Source organism: Stylophora pistillata, chromosome 1 (assembly GCF_964205215.1).
Source record: "Stylophora pistillata chromosome 1, jaStyPist1.2, whole genome shotgun sequence".
Lineage (NCBI taxonomy): Eukaryota > Metazoa > Cnidaria > Anthozoa > Scleractinia > Pocilloporidae > Stylophora > Stylophora pistillata.
In genome coordinates, this window is record NC_142519.1 from 58,895,621 (window position 1) to 58,915,382 (window position 19,762).

At 38.0% G+C, this 19,762-nt stretch overlaps 2 protein-coding genes across 3 annotated transcripts; both read right to left on the reverse strand.

The window, feature by feature from the left end:
- Positions 1–5,905: 5,905 nt before the first annotated feature.
- LOC148743401 (uncharacterized) lies at positions 5,906–7,610 on the reverse strand. Of its 2 annotated transcripts, none has more exons than XR_015994987.1 (3): positions 7,167–7,610; positions 6,917–7,046; positions 5,906–6,694 (listed from the first exon to the last, which is right to left on the reverse strand). XR_015994987.1 is itself a non-coding variant. In XM_088744049.1 (3 exons), the coding sequence occupies exons 1-3, from the start codon at positions 7,432–7,434 to the stop codon at positions 6,625–6,627; spliced, it is 399 nt and encodes a 132-aa protein (XP_088600175.1). In that variant the 5' UTR covers positions 7,435–7,610; the 3' UTR covers positions 5,906–6,624. The 2 variants fall into 2 exon arrangements, 1 of the variants encoding a protein (XP_088600175.1); XM_088744049.1 differs by having other exon boundaries at positions 6,986–7,046.
- A 7,813-nt stretch (positions 7,611–15,423) lies between these two features.
- On the reverse strand, positions 15,424–17,896 carry LOC148743402 (uncharacterized). Its single transcript, XM_088751135.1, has 4 exons — positions 17,820–17,896; positions 16,011–16,334; positions 15,663–15,902; positions 15,424–15,530 (listed from the first exon to the last, which is right to left on the reverse strand). Exons 1-4 carry the CDS (start codon positions 17,860–17,862, stop codon positions 15,424–15,426), a joined length of 714 nt encoding a protein of 237 aa, XP_088607261.1. The 5' UTR covers positions 17,863–17,896.
- Positions 17,897–19,762: the final 1,866 nt, after the last annotated feature.

Here is a 19,762-nt window from a genome sequence, read left to right on the forward strand (position 1 = left end):
TTTACGGTTTTGTCATCCCGAAAAATCTTCTTGTCCCTGTGAATTCGGATGTCGTTCATTCATAAGACAAACGCCTTAAGCAGTTTGATTTTCTAATATTCGACTATGTCCCGTGTTTCTCTCTACACTTCCTTCGTGCTCTAGCCGATTTCTATGTGCTTTACAACAGAACAGAACACAGTCAAGGCCTTTCTGTTTGTTAATTAGTAAATGTGGTTGGAAGTGGAAATTTTGAATGCGTCCGTGTAAGCATGAATAAATGTCAAAATGTTAAAATACTCACGTTCGATGACCAGACGGAATTCTTTCTTGTCAACACCATCCTTTCTGTTCACTTCACAGCTGTACTTGGAATTGTTTTTTTCAGTAATTTTTAGTTGAAACATCACACTTGTACTGTTCTGTACCGCTCTGCCATTCTTTCTCCAAACGATGAATGGTGCTGGTGCACCTTGTGCTGGGCACCATAAAGACGAGGAATGGTTGGAAAGAACGTACTGAGTCTTGAGCACTTTATCCAAGTTTGGCTCGACTAAGAGAGAAAAAGCAAATACAGAAAAATTAAAAGCACTTCAAATATGGTTATCTTATTTTCAGATACTTTCATCAAGACAATACTTGCCGGTTTTATTCGCTGCTTTGTTATTGGTAAAATAACTCATCTTGTAATAACCAGTTATCCAGCGAAGAGAATATGACGGATTTAAAAACAAGTTCTGTCCACTGGATCTCACAATAGTAGAAAAGTTCCTTCCACAAAATTTTCCAAGAAGATTGGCAGACTTGTTGTTTCCATCACGAACCTCAAGATACATATCATCAATGCATGGTGTTGGATGCAAAGTCTCCAAGGTGAAAGTGACTTGCATATAATGTCCTTTTGGAGCTTGCAAAAGTTGGCTCGCCTTAAAAGTTGGGACAACTATCTGAAGGCTTATTTCCGGTATCAGCGCATCTGTGTGTAAAATCAATAGAAATCGAGAGGAAAAAGAAGGAAAGTTCCTCGCCCAAGTCTTGAAATATGTAAATTCTATCAAAGCTATTTAAAGGCACCATCTAGAATGAGAGTTCGAGTTCAGATACGTCTAAGGGGACTCACGACATTACGTTTTGATTCAAAGTTATACACGTAAGACAACGCTGAGATTGGCTATGTCTATGAAAACTAGTAAGTAAACTAGTAAGTAAATGAAATCACACAGGGGCGAAATAACAATAGCTTTGATATAAAGCAAGGATGACCGACCAAGGAGACTGTATGACTTGTATCGGACATTGCAAACTACGACAAGTAAAGAGATTTGTCTCTTCTAAGAACAATAAATGTGGCTGGATTTTTTGTGACCGTTTTTTCCGTACAGTTTAGTTTAAAATTGAGTGAAGAAAAGCAATTATGTCTCTGTTTAGTTGCTCAAGTGCTCCCCATAAATTGACTTTTGTAATACGTCACGCGCATGGTTTGGAGCTCACGTGTAATGGTCGTCCCCTCTCATGGATCGCGGAATAACGAAGTTCGGACTCGAGAGGGAAGTGGAAGTCAACTCCATTGCTTCTATGTTTTTTCTTTATTTTTTTCTTTTAATTACCAGGGAACAGTTAATCGATTTTCGTATCCCCCTCAGAGCTTCACCGCCACGTGTCTCTTCCGTGCGTGTGTCACTCGCTTAATCGCGAGTGCATCCTACGCAGGCCGGAATATTTCATCGACGTGTGAGGTATTCTCACTAGACCAAAACCCTTATTAAGGTCGGTAAAAAGTAACGATTTCCGATCCTCTAGAATCGGCTTAAATTAGATATTTAGTCCCCTAACTTGATACTCTATAAAAAAGAAAGCTAACAGTGCTTACAGAAGGCAATAATGAAACCCCAGAAGGTACTTCTAGACACCATCTTCCTGTTTTCAGCTGATGGGCTAAGGGGAAGTTTTAAATATTGAGTCAACTTTTAAATAATTGGATTGAGTAACATAAAACGATGGATGATGCATTTTTTCCGCCTAGTTAAGTGCCTTGTATGTTAGCGGATCTCATTATAGATCAGAGATGCCGAGGCTGTGTTCCTCACAAAGCAGTTAAAGACGACGAGATGCAGCTATATCAAAGCTTCTTTTTTATGGCACTGCTTTGCTTTACTAAGGTTTTTAAGTGAACTTTCCAGTGTTATATTTCACTGCATTTGATAATAAGAACAAGTTATATAACCATAATACCACGAAATTATCCTTATGCCGTAAAAGAAAAGTTGTAAAGAAATTCTTGTAGAAATGGCTTCTCCCCTACCTTTACAATTACATCTTCTCCAACGATGTAATATCTCCTAAGGTTCGTTTATTCTTCCTTGTACATGTATTTCTGTCTCAGTGTGCGCGCCTGAAAGAACGTGCCGCGGCAAACAATTGACTGAATATAGAAACATGAAAACGTCGTAATTTTTATTATAATTCCAGTTTTTAAAGTGGTGTAGGAAAAAAATCAATAGTCACTTTTAAAATTATGGCACTGTAAAGATAAGTGCAGTGGATGTTGCCAGACCTGAGAACGCTGAATTTATTTATCAGCCTTTAAAATGAAGAGTGCATATGTAGTAACTCATATTTGCCTTGAATATTTGAATATCGAGTAGGCACAAATACCAATATTTTTTTTAGAATTGAAAGGTCCGCCCTTCCCTCACTTCATTCACTGACGCTGAATTTTATCTTATATCGTATCAACATTTCAAACATCAAAAAGAAATAAATACCTGAAATGTTTTTTTGCTGCTCCCTCACTTCAATTTACGGATCGAACGGTCTTTAAACAGCAAAAAATTCATATATAGAAAGTTCGCCTGCATACAGCTGTTCCAGATCATCTTAAAATGAATATTCTTATGAACAAGCCTTCCATTCAAGTCAAGTCACTGTGTACGACATTCTCAATCATCTGTCCATAAAACGTCAGCAATTATGCCTTCAACCAATTTTGCATTTTAATAAATATCATCGACATGAGTCACCAACACATAACAAGCTTTTCAAATAAAAACCAAAAATGCTTACTTTTACGTTTTACAAAATGTAGCGAGTTGCAAGCGCTCGAATAAGTCAACCCCTCTCCTTGAAAAGGGCAAGTTTCAGAAAGTGACTTGACAGGAGATCACAGAATGTGCCCCAAGGCTACAATGGTGGTGAAACCAGAATTTCGCAGCCCCCATCCCCCTCCCCTCCCCTCCCCTCCCCTCCCCGCTCCGATATGAACTATCAGAGGGAAGAAATTATCATAACTCAACGAGAGTCAATATTCAGCTAACCGTTGTTCAGTTGTGTCTCTCAGTTTTATTAAATACGTCGTATAGTATAGATTTTTGCTATTGGATAAGTTTTCACTTAAGCTCGATTTCCGCCGCTCTATCGAGTCCCGTCTCACCGGAAGGAGCGTGGCCTATGTTCTTTCCCTATTTGTAATAACTTGTTCATACCAAAGATGCGAATATAATATGCCAAGTAGCGTAACTGTTGTTAAATATGTAGTAAATAAAATTCTTGTGTTCGTCAGAGCGTAAGACTTTAGCTGGAACGAGTTCATCAAATGCATAATAGGGAATTCAAATTTTTTGGCCCTAGATATGATCCTAATACAAAGCTCATACAAAGCGAGACAAAATAATGACTTTAAGGTGCTTGAGAGCGAATTTAAAGTGTAAGTGGGCCATACCTAGAGTAACAAGCACTAAGAAATAACCCTGTAAAGCAGTAATGAAAGGAAATTAAAACGGATCAGAATGAAAAAAATTCGCCGTGTCATTCGCTAAGAGGTTGGTTGGTATTTCAAAAGAGGTTTATCTCTCTGCAGTTTTTCGCCATGTCAAAATGATTTCTAAAGTTATCATCTAATATTCAAAATAAAAAGTAGAAAACACCCGCTTACATAACTATTATGCAAATAAAACAAAAATATTTTCTATTATATATTGAAAATTGTCCATTGAATTAAAAGATAAAAACTATATTCCATTCCTGCATTACGCACGGTTCAGTTGCTAACATCGAATAGGAAATTTTCAAGTAATAACACACACAACTAAATAGAACTTAAACTTACTGGTTTCCTGCAATCAGGCGGGATAGGTTAGTTTAGTCTTTAATAAAACAAAACGCTGTTTTGTTTTAAGAAGGACGTTTTAAGTTATTACCTCTACACCTATTGGTGTTCTTTTGATACTGGTTTAAAAAAAATATTATTCGTTTTATCATCTTGCTGGGTGTTTTATTTGGCCAAAATTGTTCAAACCCAACATCGTTAATTTGAGTCCAAATATATCATATTCAGTCATATCTATTTAAATGAATTCATTTACATCAGGAACATATTTTAAGCCTCTTTTTCAACCATATTTTGTTGATAATAATAAATGAAATATATATCTAGATCGCAATGTGTTATGTAAATTAAACTTCAAATCGTATATAGCCTCCTTTTCTCTCTTTAGAAAGCTGGATCTCCATCGACTTCCGTTAAGTTATTTTCATAACTAACAGACGTTTAGTGAGCTAACCAAGAAAAGTTAGCGGCAAATTTTTTTTTTTCATTATTGATCTTTTTATCATTTTTTTAGGATTGTCAGAAAAAATAGATAGGAAGGGAACATATTTAAATGATCGTTTACTACGTTTGGGGAGGCGGGGGGGAGGAGGTGGGGTGGCGTAGCTGGCATCGTATGGTCGAGGTGGCAATTTGTTCAGCATTGACAACTTAAGTGAATTTTTCATAAAAATTGGGATCAGGGTTTGACAGGCCAACCAGGTTATTTATTCTTTTCCTTAAGCCACGGTTTGAACGATTGCAGGGAAAATTTTCGATAGACAAGAAAAGACCTTTTGATGACCCTCAAGATTTTCCTAAATCATAAATGATATTCTTCTCCCTTTCGCTTATTATTTTGTTCGGTAAAACACAAAAAACAGTTCATGTATCATTGGTATTGATTTTTAATAGCTTTTACTGATTTTAAAGACAATAGGTAATGTGAATAATCTTATTGCAAAATAGTTAGGTTACTTCGCTGTATCAGCTGAACCGCTACTTTCTTTCTACTTTTCCATCCTTGACAATTGAAATAACCCACCTAAAATTTTTGGCTGCAATATTATTAGTAATTGATTAAGTAAATCACAAGATCAACAATAATATTTGGAGTAAATAAACGGAGGCTATATATGTTACTCATAATTAGTTCCCAGCGGTTTTAACCACGTAGAAGATACACTTAGTGGATGGTTTATTTTCTTTGCCGTAATACTACGGTCTGTTCCCTATACATGGCTTAAATAGGGATTCTCCAGGGTAGCCCCACTCACGCTAGAGGTCTTCTCAAGATCATCGTATTTACCCGACAGAGATATAAAGTATTGAGAGGCTTGCTAAGATTTATTAGAACATAGCTAGCAGAGTCGCGCAATCAAATTCATTATACGTAAGCGTGCTTAAAATCCCGATAGTGCACGCTGAAAGCGTCAGCAAATCCGACTTCGCCAGAAATTTTTTTTTCGCGCGAGCGGCCATTGCTAGTGCAGAGAAAAATAATACATTTCGCGACAATAACGGATACAAACAGAAACTCGGCCTGCTAGTCCGAAAACGAAGACAATGTTTCGACCTTTTCCCATGGGCTAGAGTTCTTAAATGAGGCAGAAAAAGAGAAAAACAAAGGAAAAGGAGACTCGGCATCAGCGCCGTCACGATTCGCTTCAACTGATATTGTTGTCCGTATTTCGCGTCGCATTTGATGCACAATTCCACCGGATATGTTCTAAAACGATTGGTTCATGCTTTCAGCTGTGCACTACCGAGTTATGGAGCACGTGGGAAGCTTGGAAAGCACTCAAGAAGCTGGAGTTGCCCTCAGCTATTGCCTAGGGCAACTCTTACGCTTCTTTCGTGCTCTCCAAACTTCCCGCGTGCTCCATAACTCGATAGTGCACGCTAAAGCATGAACCAATTGTTAACTAGCAGATGTGAATACCATTTCGGCTGTTCTTTCTAATTAATATTTCTATCATCTATTATCATTTTCTGTCAAGGAAGGATATGTCTCTCGGTTTTAAACATGGAGAACAACCGATTGAATCAGTAGGCCAGTGGTATCAAACAAGATCACATTTTAATAGTAATCAAAGTTTAATGTCTCTACGTGGAGCATGGTTACCCAAATTGCCCGAGCCAGAGGCTCATGTATGAAACGCAAGACAATAACCCACCCATCCCACCCCAGGGGAGGACATCCATCACACAGTAACCTCGTGCGTGGGAAATTAACGTCTCCTACCCCTAACCCTGCAGGAGACGGGACCTCCATTTATTTGTTCCTATCCCAGAAGACTAGAATATCTAAACCATTTCTTGATGTTATAGAAAGGCAGCATATTCTTCTCAATTATTTTAAGACCATGAGTGTTGGTCCGGCCGAGCCCTCGACCTCCCACACATCAGTCCAGCGCTCTATCCATTGAGCCAACCGGGAGGCGGTTAGCTCAATTTTTATGAAATGATAAGCCTTGAAAAACATTTTCCCGTGATCTGACCAGGAAAAGTAGGAAGCTATCCTTGCTTTACTGTGTTCCACAAAAATATTATTAGTAGAATTATTCTTCTTTCTGCATTTCACCATTCGTTGATAATCCAACATACTGCTCTTTGTTGTTCAATGGTGTACTACAACAAGAAATATCTTGTTAGATGTCAGGGATAAAGCTATTCCTAAATTGTTAGTCCTGATATTCAGATAACCTTACCTAGCAATTTCAGTGAGTTATACGGCGAGCAGGTTACTAGAATTAACAGTTTTATGAGCTAGACGTATTATCCTGGCTCGTGATATCGAAGTCTCGTGACTGATATCATCACAATGAAACATAAGTAGGAATTTATAATTACTGGTTAGATCTAAAAAGTTTAGGATTTGGCTTTTGTTAGCTTTATATCCTTTCATCGACCAATGATTACAATTTTGTATCATATTCCAGATCATCTTCTTCAATGTTATCTTCTCCTTCGTGATCTTCCTCTAAAAGATGTTGAAAGGGAAAAAATTAAGAGACCACAATAACACTATCAGAATGAATCGCTACGGTATTTAACTTTATGTTATTGTTCACCGAACAGAAATAGAGGAGTTATCAAGAACCTTGTTCCTGAGGTGGCATTGCCAAAACCTGAACTTCCATCATTTCAGCTCCTTGCTGCACTAAGAACACAGAAAAATAAATGAGTGAATAAGCCTCTTCATGTAAGAACAAAGCAGGGCAGAAACGATTTTTGAAACTGTAATACAATTGTTTGAATGTATTCAATGATCTTGATATTGATATAAACGTTGTAAATAAAAAAATGATAATAATAATTGTAATAATTATGATGAGATTAACGTTTGTGAATATATGAAATTCATACATGTGGAGTGCGGTATAGGCCTGAATTGTTTTCAGGCCTTATTTTCACTACTGCTTGAGTAGTGTTCGTTACTGCGAAAATCGCTCTCATACTGATATAATGAGATCATTATGTGCTTTCCTGGTTAAATCGTTCTTCAATTCCAACTTGATAATCACCATGCTGCTCTTTTGTGACTTGTTCGTCTTGATTAATGGACAAAAAACAAGAGCGAAATGGTTAAATAATGTCCTGAAAAGACAGGCGATTTCAAGACCAGTGATGTACCTACTGGCAATTAGATGCAAAAAGTAGTTGTAGCGAACGACAACTCAACAAAAATATGTCAAAATGCTCTCGAAGTTTTATCTTGATGAGCTTCGGTGCATTTCTCCGCCAAAGCTCTTTATGTTTTTTTTTGTTTGTTTGTTTGTTTGTTCTTTTGGACGCCATCTTCCTGTTATCAGCTGATGGACTGGGGGGAATTAAGTTTGAGTGTTGAGTGGGGTTGAAGCATTTGACTAAATAGCGTAAAATGATGGATAACGCATTTTTCCTTAGGTTAAGCGCCTTGTATATTATGGATCCCATGACAGATCACAGATGCGGGGCTGTTTAACTCATAAAAAGCAGTTGAAAACGACAATTTGCAGTTTAATCACAAAGAAGATTGCCATTGTTTTTTTTAAGACACTCCTGTCCCTAATCGAGGCTTTATAGGGAACTTGCAGAATCATCTTTCAGTATATATCATAAAAAAAACAACAATTCATTACCATTCAAAAATGTCCTTACGCCAGATAGGAGGGTTATGAAGAGATTCTTCGAATTCCCTACCTGTGTGATTGAATTTTCTCTGACTATAAATCTTCAGAAGATTTATAGTCAGAGAAATTTATTCTCTCTTCTTTATTCTCTCTTGTTTCTCTGCTTCTCTGGGCGCGCCAGAATATAAAAGTGTCGCTGTGAACAATTCACGAGATATGAAAACTTGATAATGTTGTTACTGTTATCTCAGAAAGTTTAAACTGAATAAAACGGTAAAAGATGATATGGGGAAAAAATAAGTTTGTTAAAGCCTTAATTTCCCTTTTTGAGGCTTAAACGCAGCATTTGATGACAGACTTGCGTAAATAAATGGTAAACACCACAGCGTACACAATTGAGTTAGGGATGCACGCGGGAAGTGGCTAAGCACAAGAGAAACGTAAGAGTCGCACAAGGCGATGGTCGAGAGTGACTCTAGCTTCTTGTGGTGTGGTGTGGTGTTTATCATTTGTTAACTAATGAACATCTATTTAACAGATTTCGACCAGTCCACCTCTGAAGTTCAGTTTCCAAGAACTCAGCATCGCTAACTTCATCAGTGATAAGTTACTTAAGATGTCTCTTTTTTAAATATCATTAAAAATCATGCAAATAGCTCCTTTATTTTACTTCGGCTCGTAATCAGTTCTTGTGCCACCATATACTCAAGGGTTGTATAATCTAACCTAGAGATCTTTATCGTTCTCCATAAAATGTGTAGTATATTGCATGCGCTTATTCATTTGGTAAGGAAAAACACACTTTACTTACAACTGCTTAAGCTTTACTGACTGATTCAATAGAGTATGGTGCAACTCCTTCATTTTGTTATTGTTCAGGGATCTAGAAGAGTTAGAGAGTATGCAAAACAGTTGCATGAGGAAGTGTAATAAATCTGTTCACGTTTGTCTGTGCGGCTTAGTTAAAGGAAAAATTGGAAAGAGAAACCAGGAGAGAATGGAGCGAGCAAAGATCCCCAAGCATGCTTCAAATAGGAGTTACTACTCTTATCTGCTCGGGACAGTCAATCTGTAAACCATATCTGTTATCATCCTCTCCTACTCCCTTTACGATTGACGACACTCGGCCGTAATTTAAATATATTTTCGCCAATTAATGAAAACGAATCTCAGCATGTGGTGGGTAAATGTTAGCAAAACCGATATAATCTTTAGAAATAGAGTTTATTGATTATTTAATTTAAAACTTACAGATAGGTCAACTCGGTGTTGCTATTGAAGACTCCCTTCGGTAGATAAACTTCTATTCTAGAGTTTTGCAGCTTTTCGAACTACATAATTGTAAGGAAAGGCCGCAGACTGCGATAGGCTGCTTAGAATGATAAGTCAGATTAAACTGTCTAGCGACTGGTTTTAATGCATCCCTGTCATTCCTTTCTACTGTCGCGAAGGTGTTCTCGGAATCGGTCACCTGGTCGTGTTCCTGTTTCAGCAATGAATATCTTTTTGCAATAAGTGCAAGTTATGCAATAGATGACTTTGGCGGAGGTGCACGTGAAGTGATCAGTAATCTTAATTGATCGTGTGGGTCCCGATTCTTTCTAACTTTATGAATGAAAGGAAAAGTTTTGCATCGTGCGCGATTGCATTTGAAACTTGCGGGCTGATCATTAGTTTGTAGTGAACTTCTGACAAAAAAGTTGCCTATGTTTTTAAAGCTTTTGAATGAAATAAGCGGAGGTTGTGAAAAGATAGTACCGGTCTCTGAATCGTTTTGAAGTTATTTAAAGTTTTTAAGAATGATTGATTTAACTGCGTGGTTGTGAGGGTGAAATGTAAGAGTAAATAGAATGCGGTCAGTAGTTTCCTTATGTGGCGTTTGTAGTGCTGATTGTCGATGAATTGGTTGGGCGCGATGCTTGCCCGCTTGAACGACAAAAACAGGTTTCTTAATAGTGCCTTGATCAAAAAAGGTTTGAAGCCCAGGAGACCTTCGCAATTTGGAATGACAGCATAAGTAGAGAAATGTAATATCCTTAGTCAAAAGAAGTTTGTCTTCACCAAGAAAATTAAAGTCTAAAAATTTCAGTTACGTGTTTGCTGTCTTTAATACCTGATGGTAAAGTTTTGACGTTACGAGCCATAATTTTGTCTAAATAACTGGTAACAGGTTTAGTGGGACAACTGCCGGCCAAGACAACGAGTCGAGCTGGGTTGTTATGGTGAGATTATTCGCAGTAGCCGGAAATGCTAGAGTACTAAGTAATTGAATCACCACGCAATTTGTTGTCGTAAAACAGCCTTTGAGTAATTAAGAATTAGTAACGATATCGACACAGATAATAATAGTATTGAATACGTTTATGTACAATGGACTTGTTAAACACCTTCAAGCTAGACAACGAGAAATCCTCCCTTCGGCGAAATTCGTTGCACAAGTCAAGAAAATCAGCGAAAAAAACACCTGATGTTATCACATCACACAGACCGCTGGGAGTGAGGTACACTCCCAGATTTCCACGCGGTACGCAAACATCCATTCTTTTTTTAGCTGATTTTCTTGTAGTGCGAGACGGATTTCGCCGAAAAGGAGGGATTGCGGTTGTTTAACATAGTATTTTCTGAAGGGAAATTTGAACAGATTGTTAGTGTTCTCTTTTAATGAAAAATATTCATTTCCTTGTCGACCACAAGATAAGGAGAATTCTAACTCATGCCATGTAAATGTCAGTGCTGAGCATATATAAATATCTCTTCGGGTTCTCGCTTTCTCGCGATAGTGAACATAAAAGTAAGGTTCGTCACTCACGATTATGGGCTAGCTTATTAGATAATTAAATCTTTTCGAAACTTGTGATGCAATGCGATTGCGCAATAGTTGACGCTGCAAGCGAGTCTTACGCAAAACGCGAAGTAGACTATTTCATGCATGAAAGGTTCGTATTTTCTGTCTTTCAGAAATGTGTTGCTTTCAGTAAGATATAGACTGAGACTATTCCATATAAAGTGCGCGCAAACGATTTTTATTCGCGAGTTGTAATGTATCAAAAAACAATCGAACAAGTAAGCGCAGCGAACGAGGTGGGTAGTACGGAACCTGAAATTTGTCACCTGAGAGGGAAAACCTTCCAAGACGATCACATTTCGCTCTCTCTCCGCCTCCCCTTTCCACGTTGGCAACCCAGAATACCTCGCGTTAGCAAATGAAACAAATTCACCGATAAAAATTAGAAAGTTGAATTTGAAAATTCCAGTCTATTGAAAACCCTCTCACCCCATTCCATTACCTTCATGGTTCACTAACCTACCATGCGTGAGTTATATAGCAATACTTGTCACATCGCGCGTCAATAAAATAAGCACAAGCATAGGTATAGATATTGTTTACTTACAGTTCGGCCAACTCTGTGTTGTTGTGGAAGACTTCAGGTGGTAGCTCCTCTATTTGGTTTGTATCCAGTCCCTAAAAGAGGATATATCCGGCATTGAGCTTCAACATTTAACCTCCTATTTATTGTTGTTGTATATTTTCTCAAGATAAATACTATAATATTCATCTAAAAATGGGTGTTCTCGTGCATGTAAAAACGGATATACTTTTCACTCACAGCCTTTTCAGCTTGACTAACTCAGAAAAGGAGTCACCTCACAATGTTTTAAATATAAAATAGTGAGCAGAAAATCTGCGAACAGTAGTTGTAAAACTTCTTTATTCTCCAACGCGTTCCGTCTAACTGTCGTAGATTTCTTCAGGGAGTTTTACAAGTATAACTAAACGCCTGTAAAAACGCCTCTAAAACCGTGGTCCCCAAAATATTTTTGTCACCTAGCCTTACACGTTTTAAAATTTTTCACAAAACTTTGCCTGTTCCTGTTCCTGTTGGTAAGTCCGGCCAAGCCTCTATGGTCATTGGCCCCCGTAACTCTGGCTTATAAACACAGGCGTTTAGTTGTACTTGTAAAACTTCCTGAAGAAGTCTATGACTACGACACTTGGAGTCGGAGAATAAAGAAGGATCAACTAGTTACTATCTGTAATGTATTGCGTTACACAGCTTTATAATTACCACTGTAAGGACAATTCCTAGTAATCAATCGTGTTGTAAATCTACTTTCTTAAGTAGAAGTAGAATAACAAATCACGGAGTATTGTGTGGTAAATATACTATCTTGATCATCTAATAAACACTCTACATTGTCCAAGACTTGATCAGCGATAGATATTCAAAGGTTCTCCACTTACAGCCTCTGCAGCTTGACTAATGGAGTAAATAAATCACCACGCAACTTTGTGATCTTGTTTTTGTTTAACCATCTATTGGTGGATGACAAGATAAAGCAGTCAAAGCATGTACAATTGCTCTCAGTTTTCAAATTTAAATAGCGAACCAAGACTAGGGAAATAGAGCGTCATAGAGGGTAAATATAACCATAGTACGCTTTTTTTGTCAGTCGCTAACAAATATCTGTTGCGGTTTTCGCGATGGTGAACACAAAAGTAATGTTTCCTCACTCACGACGACTATGGTTTCGTTAAACAATATTTCGATTATTTTAGAATTAATAACGATAACGATCATGACAGTGAAAAAAAAAATTGGTAAAATCGAGCACAAACTTGTTAACCGCCTTACAATTTGACCAATTCAGTGTTGTAGTTGAAGATTCCTGATGGTAGCTCCTCTATCTGGTTGTGCTTTAACCTCCTATAAAAATGATACATAATGAATTTTTGAGCGGAACTTTTTAAACGTCCGTCAATTATCGGCATTTCTTCAAATCTTGAGGAAATTAATTCAGTCCCGTACTAGGTTTGCGATCGTTAACTTTTTTAATTTTATTTTCTGTAAGAAATGGTACAATCTCAAACACAAAATGGCTGATATAAGAGTACCAATTTTCACTTACAGCCATTGCAGCTCCATTAACTGAGAAAATAAATCACCACTCAACTTCTTGATCTTGTTACCGTCTAACCATCTGTAAATGTTGAAAACTTTGTCTCACCATCATATAGGAAAATGCGACTGCTAAACTGGTAAAACTAGAGAACGAGGTGGGTAGTACGGAACCTGAAAGTTGTCACCTGAGAGGGAAAACCTTAAGAGACTATCACATTTCGCCCTCTCTCTCTGCCTCCCCTTTCCACGTTGGCAACCCAGAATACTTCGCATTTGCAAATGAAACAGATTTACCGATAAAAATTGGAAAATGGAATTTGAAAATTCCAGTATATTGTCATTTATGAAGATGGAAGGATGCTCTACTCCTCTCTGTCAATATTGCCGATCTGAAAACCCTCCAACCCTATTCCATTACATTTGTGGTTCACTAACCTACCATGCGTGAGTTATATAGCAATTCTTATCACATCGTGCGTCAATAAAACTACCACAAGCTTAGGTATAGATATTAGTTACTTACAGTTTGACTAACTCTGTACTGTTGTGGAAGACTTCAGGTGGTAGCTTCTCTATTTGGTTTGTACCCAAGTCTCTAAAAGGAGAAAATATTCCGCATTGAGGTGAAACATTTAACCTCCTGTGTATTGTTGTCGTACATTTTCTCAAGATGAATTTCATAAGAGACAGCTAAAAATGGGTGCTCTGATACATGTAAAAACGGATATACTTTTCACACACAGACTTTTCAGCTTGACTGACTGAGAAAAGGAGTCACTTCGCAGCTTCTTGATCTTGTTATTATGTAACAATCTGCAAGTGTTGAAACTTTGTCTCACAAGAAATTATCAGTGTTCTATTAATAAGCAGAGGGAAGAGGCGGGAACTACAGAGCCGTAACATTGAGATCTGAGAGAGAACACATGCAAGTACGACCTTCATTTGTGTTCTCCCTTTCCGTCTCTCCCCCCCTCCCCTCCGCCCCTTGGACACAAGCCATGGAGAATACCTCACACAAACAAATAAAGCAAATTCGCTAAAAACGTAGAAACCCTGATACATTCACGTGGTTTGGAAGTCTTAGCTCGCCGTGCTCACCAATATTCTCTTTTACTGAGTAATTTTCAGTTTATTATAGATCGCTTAATTAAGTTAGAGAATTTTGACGAAATGCTTCCCAAAAGGAATCGAATGATTTAGGGCTGTAGTAACGGTAAGCTCCTTCATGAACCGATCAACTTTTTAGCGAGTAGATAGTGGAGAAAAGAGAGGAAGCCTTCCAAAAAAATTTTGAAACATTTTCTCTTTATAAGTATCGGTCATGATCTGGAAACTGACAATTACAGAGTTTTCTGTAGTGCAATGTTTGGTAGAAATGCCGACATTCAAGGAACTTGCCTTGACTGTGTATTTGCAGAAGGACTCAAAACTTTGCTTAACGATTTATAACGGACAAACTGTTTAGGAAAATTAGGATTTTAAATGAAATAAAGTTCCAGTGATCAACTGTAAACACCACACGTTTTAACTTTCTAAGTTACTTTTTGTGGAGAGTGATTAAATTATAAACGGCCACAAATCGAAGTACTCGGAAAATCCGAACCGCTGGAGCTCGCGGAATAAGACAATAAGATTTGAAGATTAAGGATTCCGGACCGCTGAGATGCTTAGAAAAAAATAATGGTTATTAAAAACTTTGGTGACTTACAAGTAGTTTAATTTCGTGTTGCTGTTGAAGACTCCAGATGCCAGCTCCTCTATCTGATTGTTATCTAGATCTCTACGAGTATAGATAGGTTAGTGAGTTTAACGTCTTCCTTTCCTGTTGTTTGTTTCTTTTTGCAGTTGTAAATGTAAGTTTTTGTTTTCCATCGGAGTTACTTTTTGAGGAGAATTATTGAATTACAAACGCTTTTTAGGCAACAGATTGTAACACTCGGAGTATTCCGTATCCGGGGTCTGAATGGGAAAATCCGAACCGCTGGAGCTCCCGAAATTAAATAAGCCAATAAAATTCGAGGAGTCAGGATTTCGGACCGCTGAGATGTTTGGGAAAACAATTAATGATTGTAGAAAACTTTAGGGACATTTGGTTTCAGATTTTCACCTAGGTATCTACGAGTATATACAGGTTATACAGGTTAAACAAAAAGAGTTGAAATGCTTACAATTTCGCTGTAGAAAAGGGGCAAGTGCCGTGGAACTGACTGTAAATATTTTCCTCTACATTCAATGAGGGTAGCTGCACTCATGATTCCAACTGCTGTGGTACATTTGCAAGGATTTGGGCAGCCTAGATTATGCCAATAAAACATGCTTTTATTTACGTACTGTTTGCTGAAATTTAGGTTTTTTGGTTGTACTTGCGGAGCTTCGCTCTCGTTATCTCGTGAATCCTCAATACTATTTCAATGTCATTGGGTCGCTTAAATGACAATGTCAGTCTCTCAGCTGCGAAGGCAGGTGAAAAAGCTTTAGGGTTTGCTCATTTCACCAGCGAGGTATGGAAACATTGCAAATGTGCAGTATATTTCCTTCTCAGCCTTGTTGGGTTTAAAATCAAATATTTCCAAATAAACTCACTTTCAATGACGAGATGAATTTCTTTATTTTCACGTCTGTTTACTTCACAGCTGTACTTGTCATGGTTTTCTCCAGTAATGTTCAGCTGATACTGTACACTTGTACTGTTTTGTACCACTGTGCCGTTCTTTCTCCAAACAATAATTGGTGCCGGTGCACCTTTTGGTGGACACCATAGAGATGAGGTTTGGTTGAAAAGAACAAACTGAGTTGTAACCACGTTGTCAAGGTTGGGGTAGACTAGAAGGGAACAAATGAATAAAATATACTTATACCTCTGTCATGTTCTGTCGATCGACTTAAAAACATTTTAGAATTGTTTTAGTTTGTAACTTCAGAAGACAATACCTGTTGTGTTAAGTGTTTTGTTGGTGTACGAGCCCCAAAACATGATATAATGCTTGAAAAAACCTAATTTTCTGATCCACAAGTTTTGGCCACTGGATCGCACAATACCAGAAATGTTCCTTCCACGAAATCTCCCAAGAAGATTGGCAGACTTGTTGTATCCATCGCGAATCGCAAGGTAAATATCATCAATGCATGATGTTGGATATGACGTCTCCAAGGTGAAATTGAGTTCCACATAATGTCCCTTCGGAGCTTGCAAAAGTTGACTTGAGTAAAACGATGGGACAACTCTCTGAAGGCTTACTTCCGCTATTAGCGCAACTGCAAGTAAAATCAGAGTAAACGAGAGGGCAAAGAGAAAAGTTCCTCGCCCAGGTCTTGGTATATGTCAATTTCGCCGGAGCATTGCAAGACAGCATCTCGAATGGATCCTTTTTGCCAGAAAAATTCAGAATGGAGACAAAAGCCGATAGGACGTTTTGATTGAAAGCCATATATAACAAATTACGTCATCATTGGTTGTGTCTATGAAACCTGTATTAGTAAGATAACGATGAGGATGTAACTTCACACCGGCGAGAACTGATACATCGACATCGACATCGACAAGAACTAAAAGGGAAGAAACCACGCAGACTATCTATATCCTTGTTTTGGAGCGGGTTCAGCCGGAATACTTGCTGATGCTTTGGAACCTCACTTGATCTGTTAACTATTCAGGGATATTTAGACGTAATTTATCTCCTGGTTTTTAATTTCAAACACAAGAAACATATTGCCGGTTTCAGCATCATATTAAGTGCAAGATATTAACCAGCGGGAATACATCGCGCACCGGTTGAAATAAACGAGCGGATAATAAATTTATGTTTGTAGACACAACCTCATCCTATGTTCTCGTGTAATTGTTACGGAGATATTTTTTTTCGTAAGATACACATACGATCTTTTCTTTCGATCTTTCGGTTCGCTACTATGATTCATTAGCCATGCGATGAAATTTTCTACGAACGCATATTTAACAAACTTTTTTCTCCTCGTGACGCATATAAATGACATAATTAAGTGAGCGCGCGTTTGATGCCAAACATCAAATATTAAAATAATTTGCTTCTTCTAGACGCAGGAGATAAGGCTGGTTGCCTAATAATGAGAGTAAAAAATTGTTTTGCAACACGATTTAGTTGAAAATTAAACAAGGAATCACTAAACTGTATTTTGCTCAACCTAATGCTTGCGCTGCATAAGTTGAATTTTTTTGTTACATCTCGGACATGGTCTGCTGTTGCCTCGAGCCCGTTCCTACTCATGGGAACATCGAAGACCGGAAAGCCGTGAAAATGACGAAAGTAGAACCTATGTGCTAGATGTCACCTAATTTAAGAAGAAACAGTGAGCATGTTTCGAGTTCCTGTCCAACAGTCGCCTTCCGCCAGATGTTTCTATTGCGCTGAAGGTTCCTAATCTTCTCGCGAGTGCATTCTATTCAGACCTAAACATTTAAGGAACAAGTCTAGATAAGAGCAGATATGTAACGAATTTTAGAAAATAAATGGCATTTTCAAAAGTCATGTTTTGACAATAACTACTGTCATCTTCAGTTAAAAATATTACTTCTTAAATATTTTAACTGAAAATTACGATTCGTTACTGTCGAAACATGTCTTTTAAAATTGCCATGTGAGCAAAAATTGCAGTTTTACCAGGGAGGCAATTTAAAGTTTGTGATTTGCTTTGGAATAAGCTTATGTGAAATATTTAGTCCTTTGGCTTGATATCATTTTTTATAAACATAAAAACGCTTACAGAAAGCAATGAAGAAACCCCATATGGTCCTTCTGGACGCCATCTTCCTGTTTTCAGTTGTTAAGCTGAGGGGAAGTGAAAATAGTCACTTTACCGTATCACATCTTATAACGTTTTAGTACAACTGAGTTAACGTACATGAATTAAGTTGATATATTTAATAAAAAGAAAGGCACCGCTCTGAAGGTACCGCTCTGCACATTTGCAACTAAATCAAATAAAAAAACCTTTATTTTAAGATAGTGACACCAATTACTTTAAAAAGTATTCTCTCTAGTAGCCGCTCTAAAAACAATATTGCTCAATGATGAAAAGCTCATTCACAAATAGTAATTATGATAAATGATCTTAAAAATTCTTGTATTTTTTCTTCCTAGAGGCCCTTTAAAAACAAGATTGATAAGAATAAAATTACAACAATCATGATAAAAAGCCTATTTACAGTTATAAAGGCTGATAGTTTCGAAAGAAACTGTTTGGGGCTGCGTCGGTGGGAGTAACGAAATAATTTGGATATATGAACAAAGTTGAAATGGTAAATTGGCCACCGTAACGATTACAAAAGCTGACGTCTCGACGAAGGGCTAATGCTCGAAACGTCAGCTTTTGTAATCGTTACAATTATAGTTCACCACTAAATTTTCTCCGATTCTTATTGGTGTAAATTGATCACGTGACGCAATAGTGTTCATCCGTGGAGAGACACTATTAGCCCATAGTGCCCGTCCGCTGAAAACGCCCGGATGGATAGTGCCCGTCCGCGGAAAATACCCGGATGGACAGTGCCCGTCCGCGGAAAATACCCAGATGGATAGTACTCATCCTTGAAAAATTTTGGATGGTTTGACAGCCGCGAAGTTAGGCAGATCGGGAAAACAGTGACTTTTCAATTCTTACAGGTATAAGACAATAGAGTGTTTACGTCTTGGAATTATGGTTCTAATGGTTGCCCCTTGGAAATTTGATGTTTTAAAAACTAGCATATTTGTTCTAAGAACATCAAATTTCCGCGGGGCAACTATCCGCCGCTAGTGTGGCAGTGTGGCCGAGTGGTTAGAGTGTCGGACTTGTTATCCGCCACTCCCGGGTTCGAGTCCCACCCTGACCACTGGATCTGTTTCACGGTAGCCCCGAGGTCAGATCCTTGGCCACGCTTGTAAGTAGCCAACTGGATCGCCTCCGGCCAGTTGGGCCAGTAGTTACTGGAAACTACTGGTTCACCAGTAATTGTGTAATCCTATAGAAAGACTTTTTTTTTTTAGTTCCTCGACGGAAACACTATTGTTTAACTAGTGATTATAATAAAAGTTCTTTTAAAAAAAAAAATCACAGTAACTTTTTAATTGTCCACCGTATAGTTTGAGGCGGCCTTATTAGTCAGTGTTGTTGTCTTCATTAAGCTAAAGGAGGTGGTTGGTTCTAAGTTAAGGAGGCTCGAAAGGGTTTTTTTGACCGCGGGGAGAATGGATTCGAAGATACACGCAAGCTTAGTACTCGCGAGAGAAATAAGCGATGGCGCGCGCGATCAGATCCGCGGCCGAGTTGTAAACAAACATGGCCGCCATGAGCGTTTCAAAATTGCCGGGTACCTCTAGCTCTATTGTTTCCAGCGGAAGTGGTTATTTGAGAAACAAAAATGGAAAGTTTACTTCTTGAAAGCAGGTAGGAAAATGTTCGGATGGCAGGGTTCTTGCCGAAAGTGGTCAAAAAATTTTCATTTAACAAGCTAAAGGAGGATGGTGAAGTCGACACCCCATCAATAAAGTCGTGTCGAGTGCATTCGGTAGGTCTTACTTTGTTCCCCGAGAAATTTAAGTGGATACCTCTGAATGCTACGATTTGTTTCGCATTGTATTTGACTCATAATAAAATGAAATGACCGAGAACTTTCCTAAACAACTCACTGGAAGATGAAAAGGAAAATGAAATCATTGTTGGATCCA

Coding starts and splice junctions, on each gene's coding strand:
- LOC148743402 (XM_088751135.1), bottom strand. CDS start 17,862: ATGGCGTCCAGAAGGACCATATGGGGTTTCTTCATTGCTTTCT. Junction 16,335..17,819: donor GGGTTTCTTCATTGCTTTCT/GTAAGCGTTTTT, acceptor TTTTACTTGCAG/TTGCGCTAATAGCGGAAGTA. Junction 15,531..15,662: donor AATTCATCTCGTCATTGAAA/GTGAGTTTATTT, acceptor CTGCCTTCGCAG/CTGAGAGACTGACATTGTCA.
- LOC148743401 (XM_088744049.1), bottom strand. CDS start 7,434: ATGTATGAATTTCATATATTCACAAACGTTAATCTCATCATAATTATT. Junction 7,047..7,166: donor AATGCCACCTCAGGAACAAG/GTTCTTGATAAC, acceptor AACATCTTTTAG/AGGAAGATCACGAAGGAGAA. Junction 6,695..6,985: donor CTGGAATATGATACAAAATT/GTAATCATTGGT, acceptor TTCTTGTTGTAG/TACACCATTGAACAACAAAG.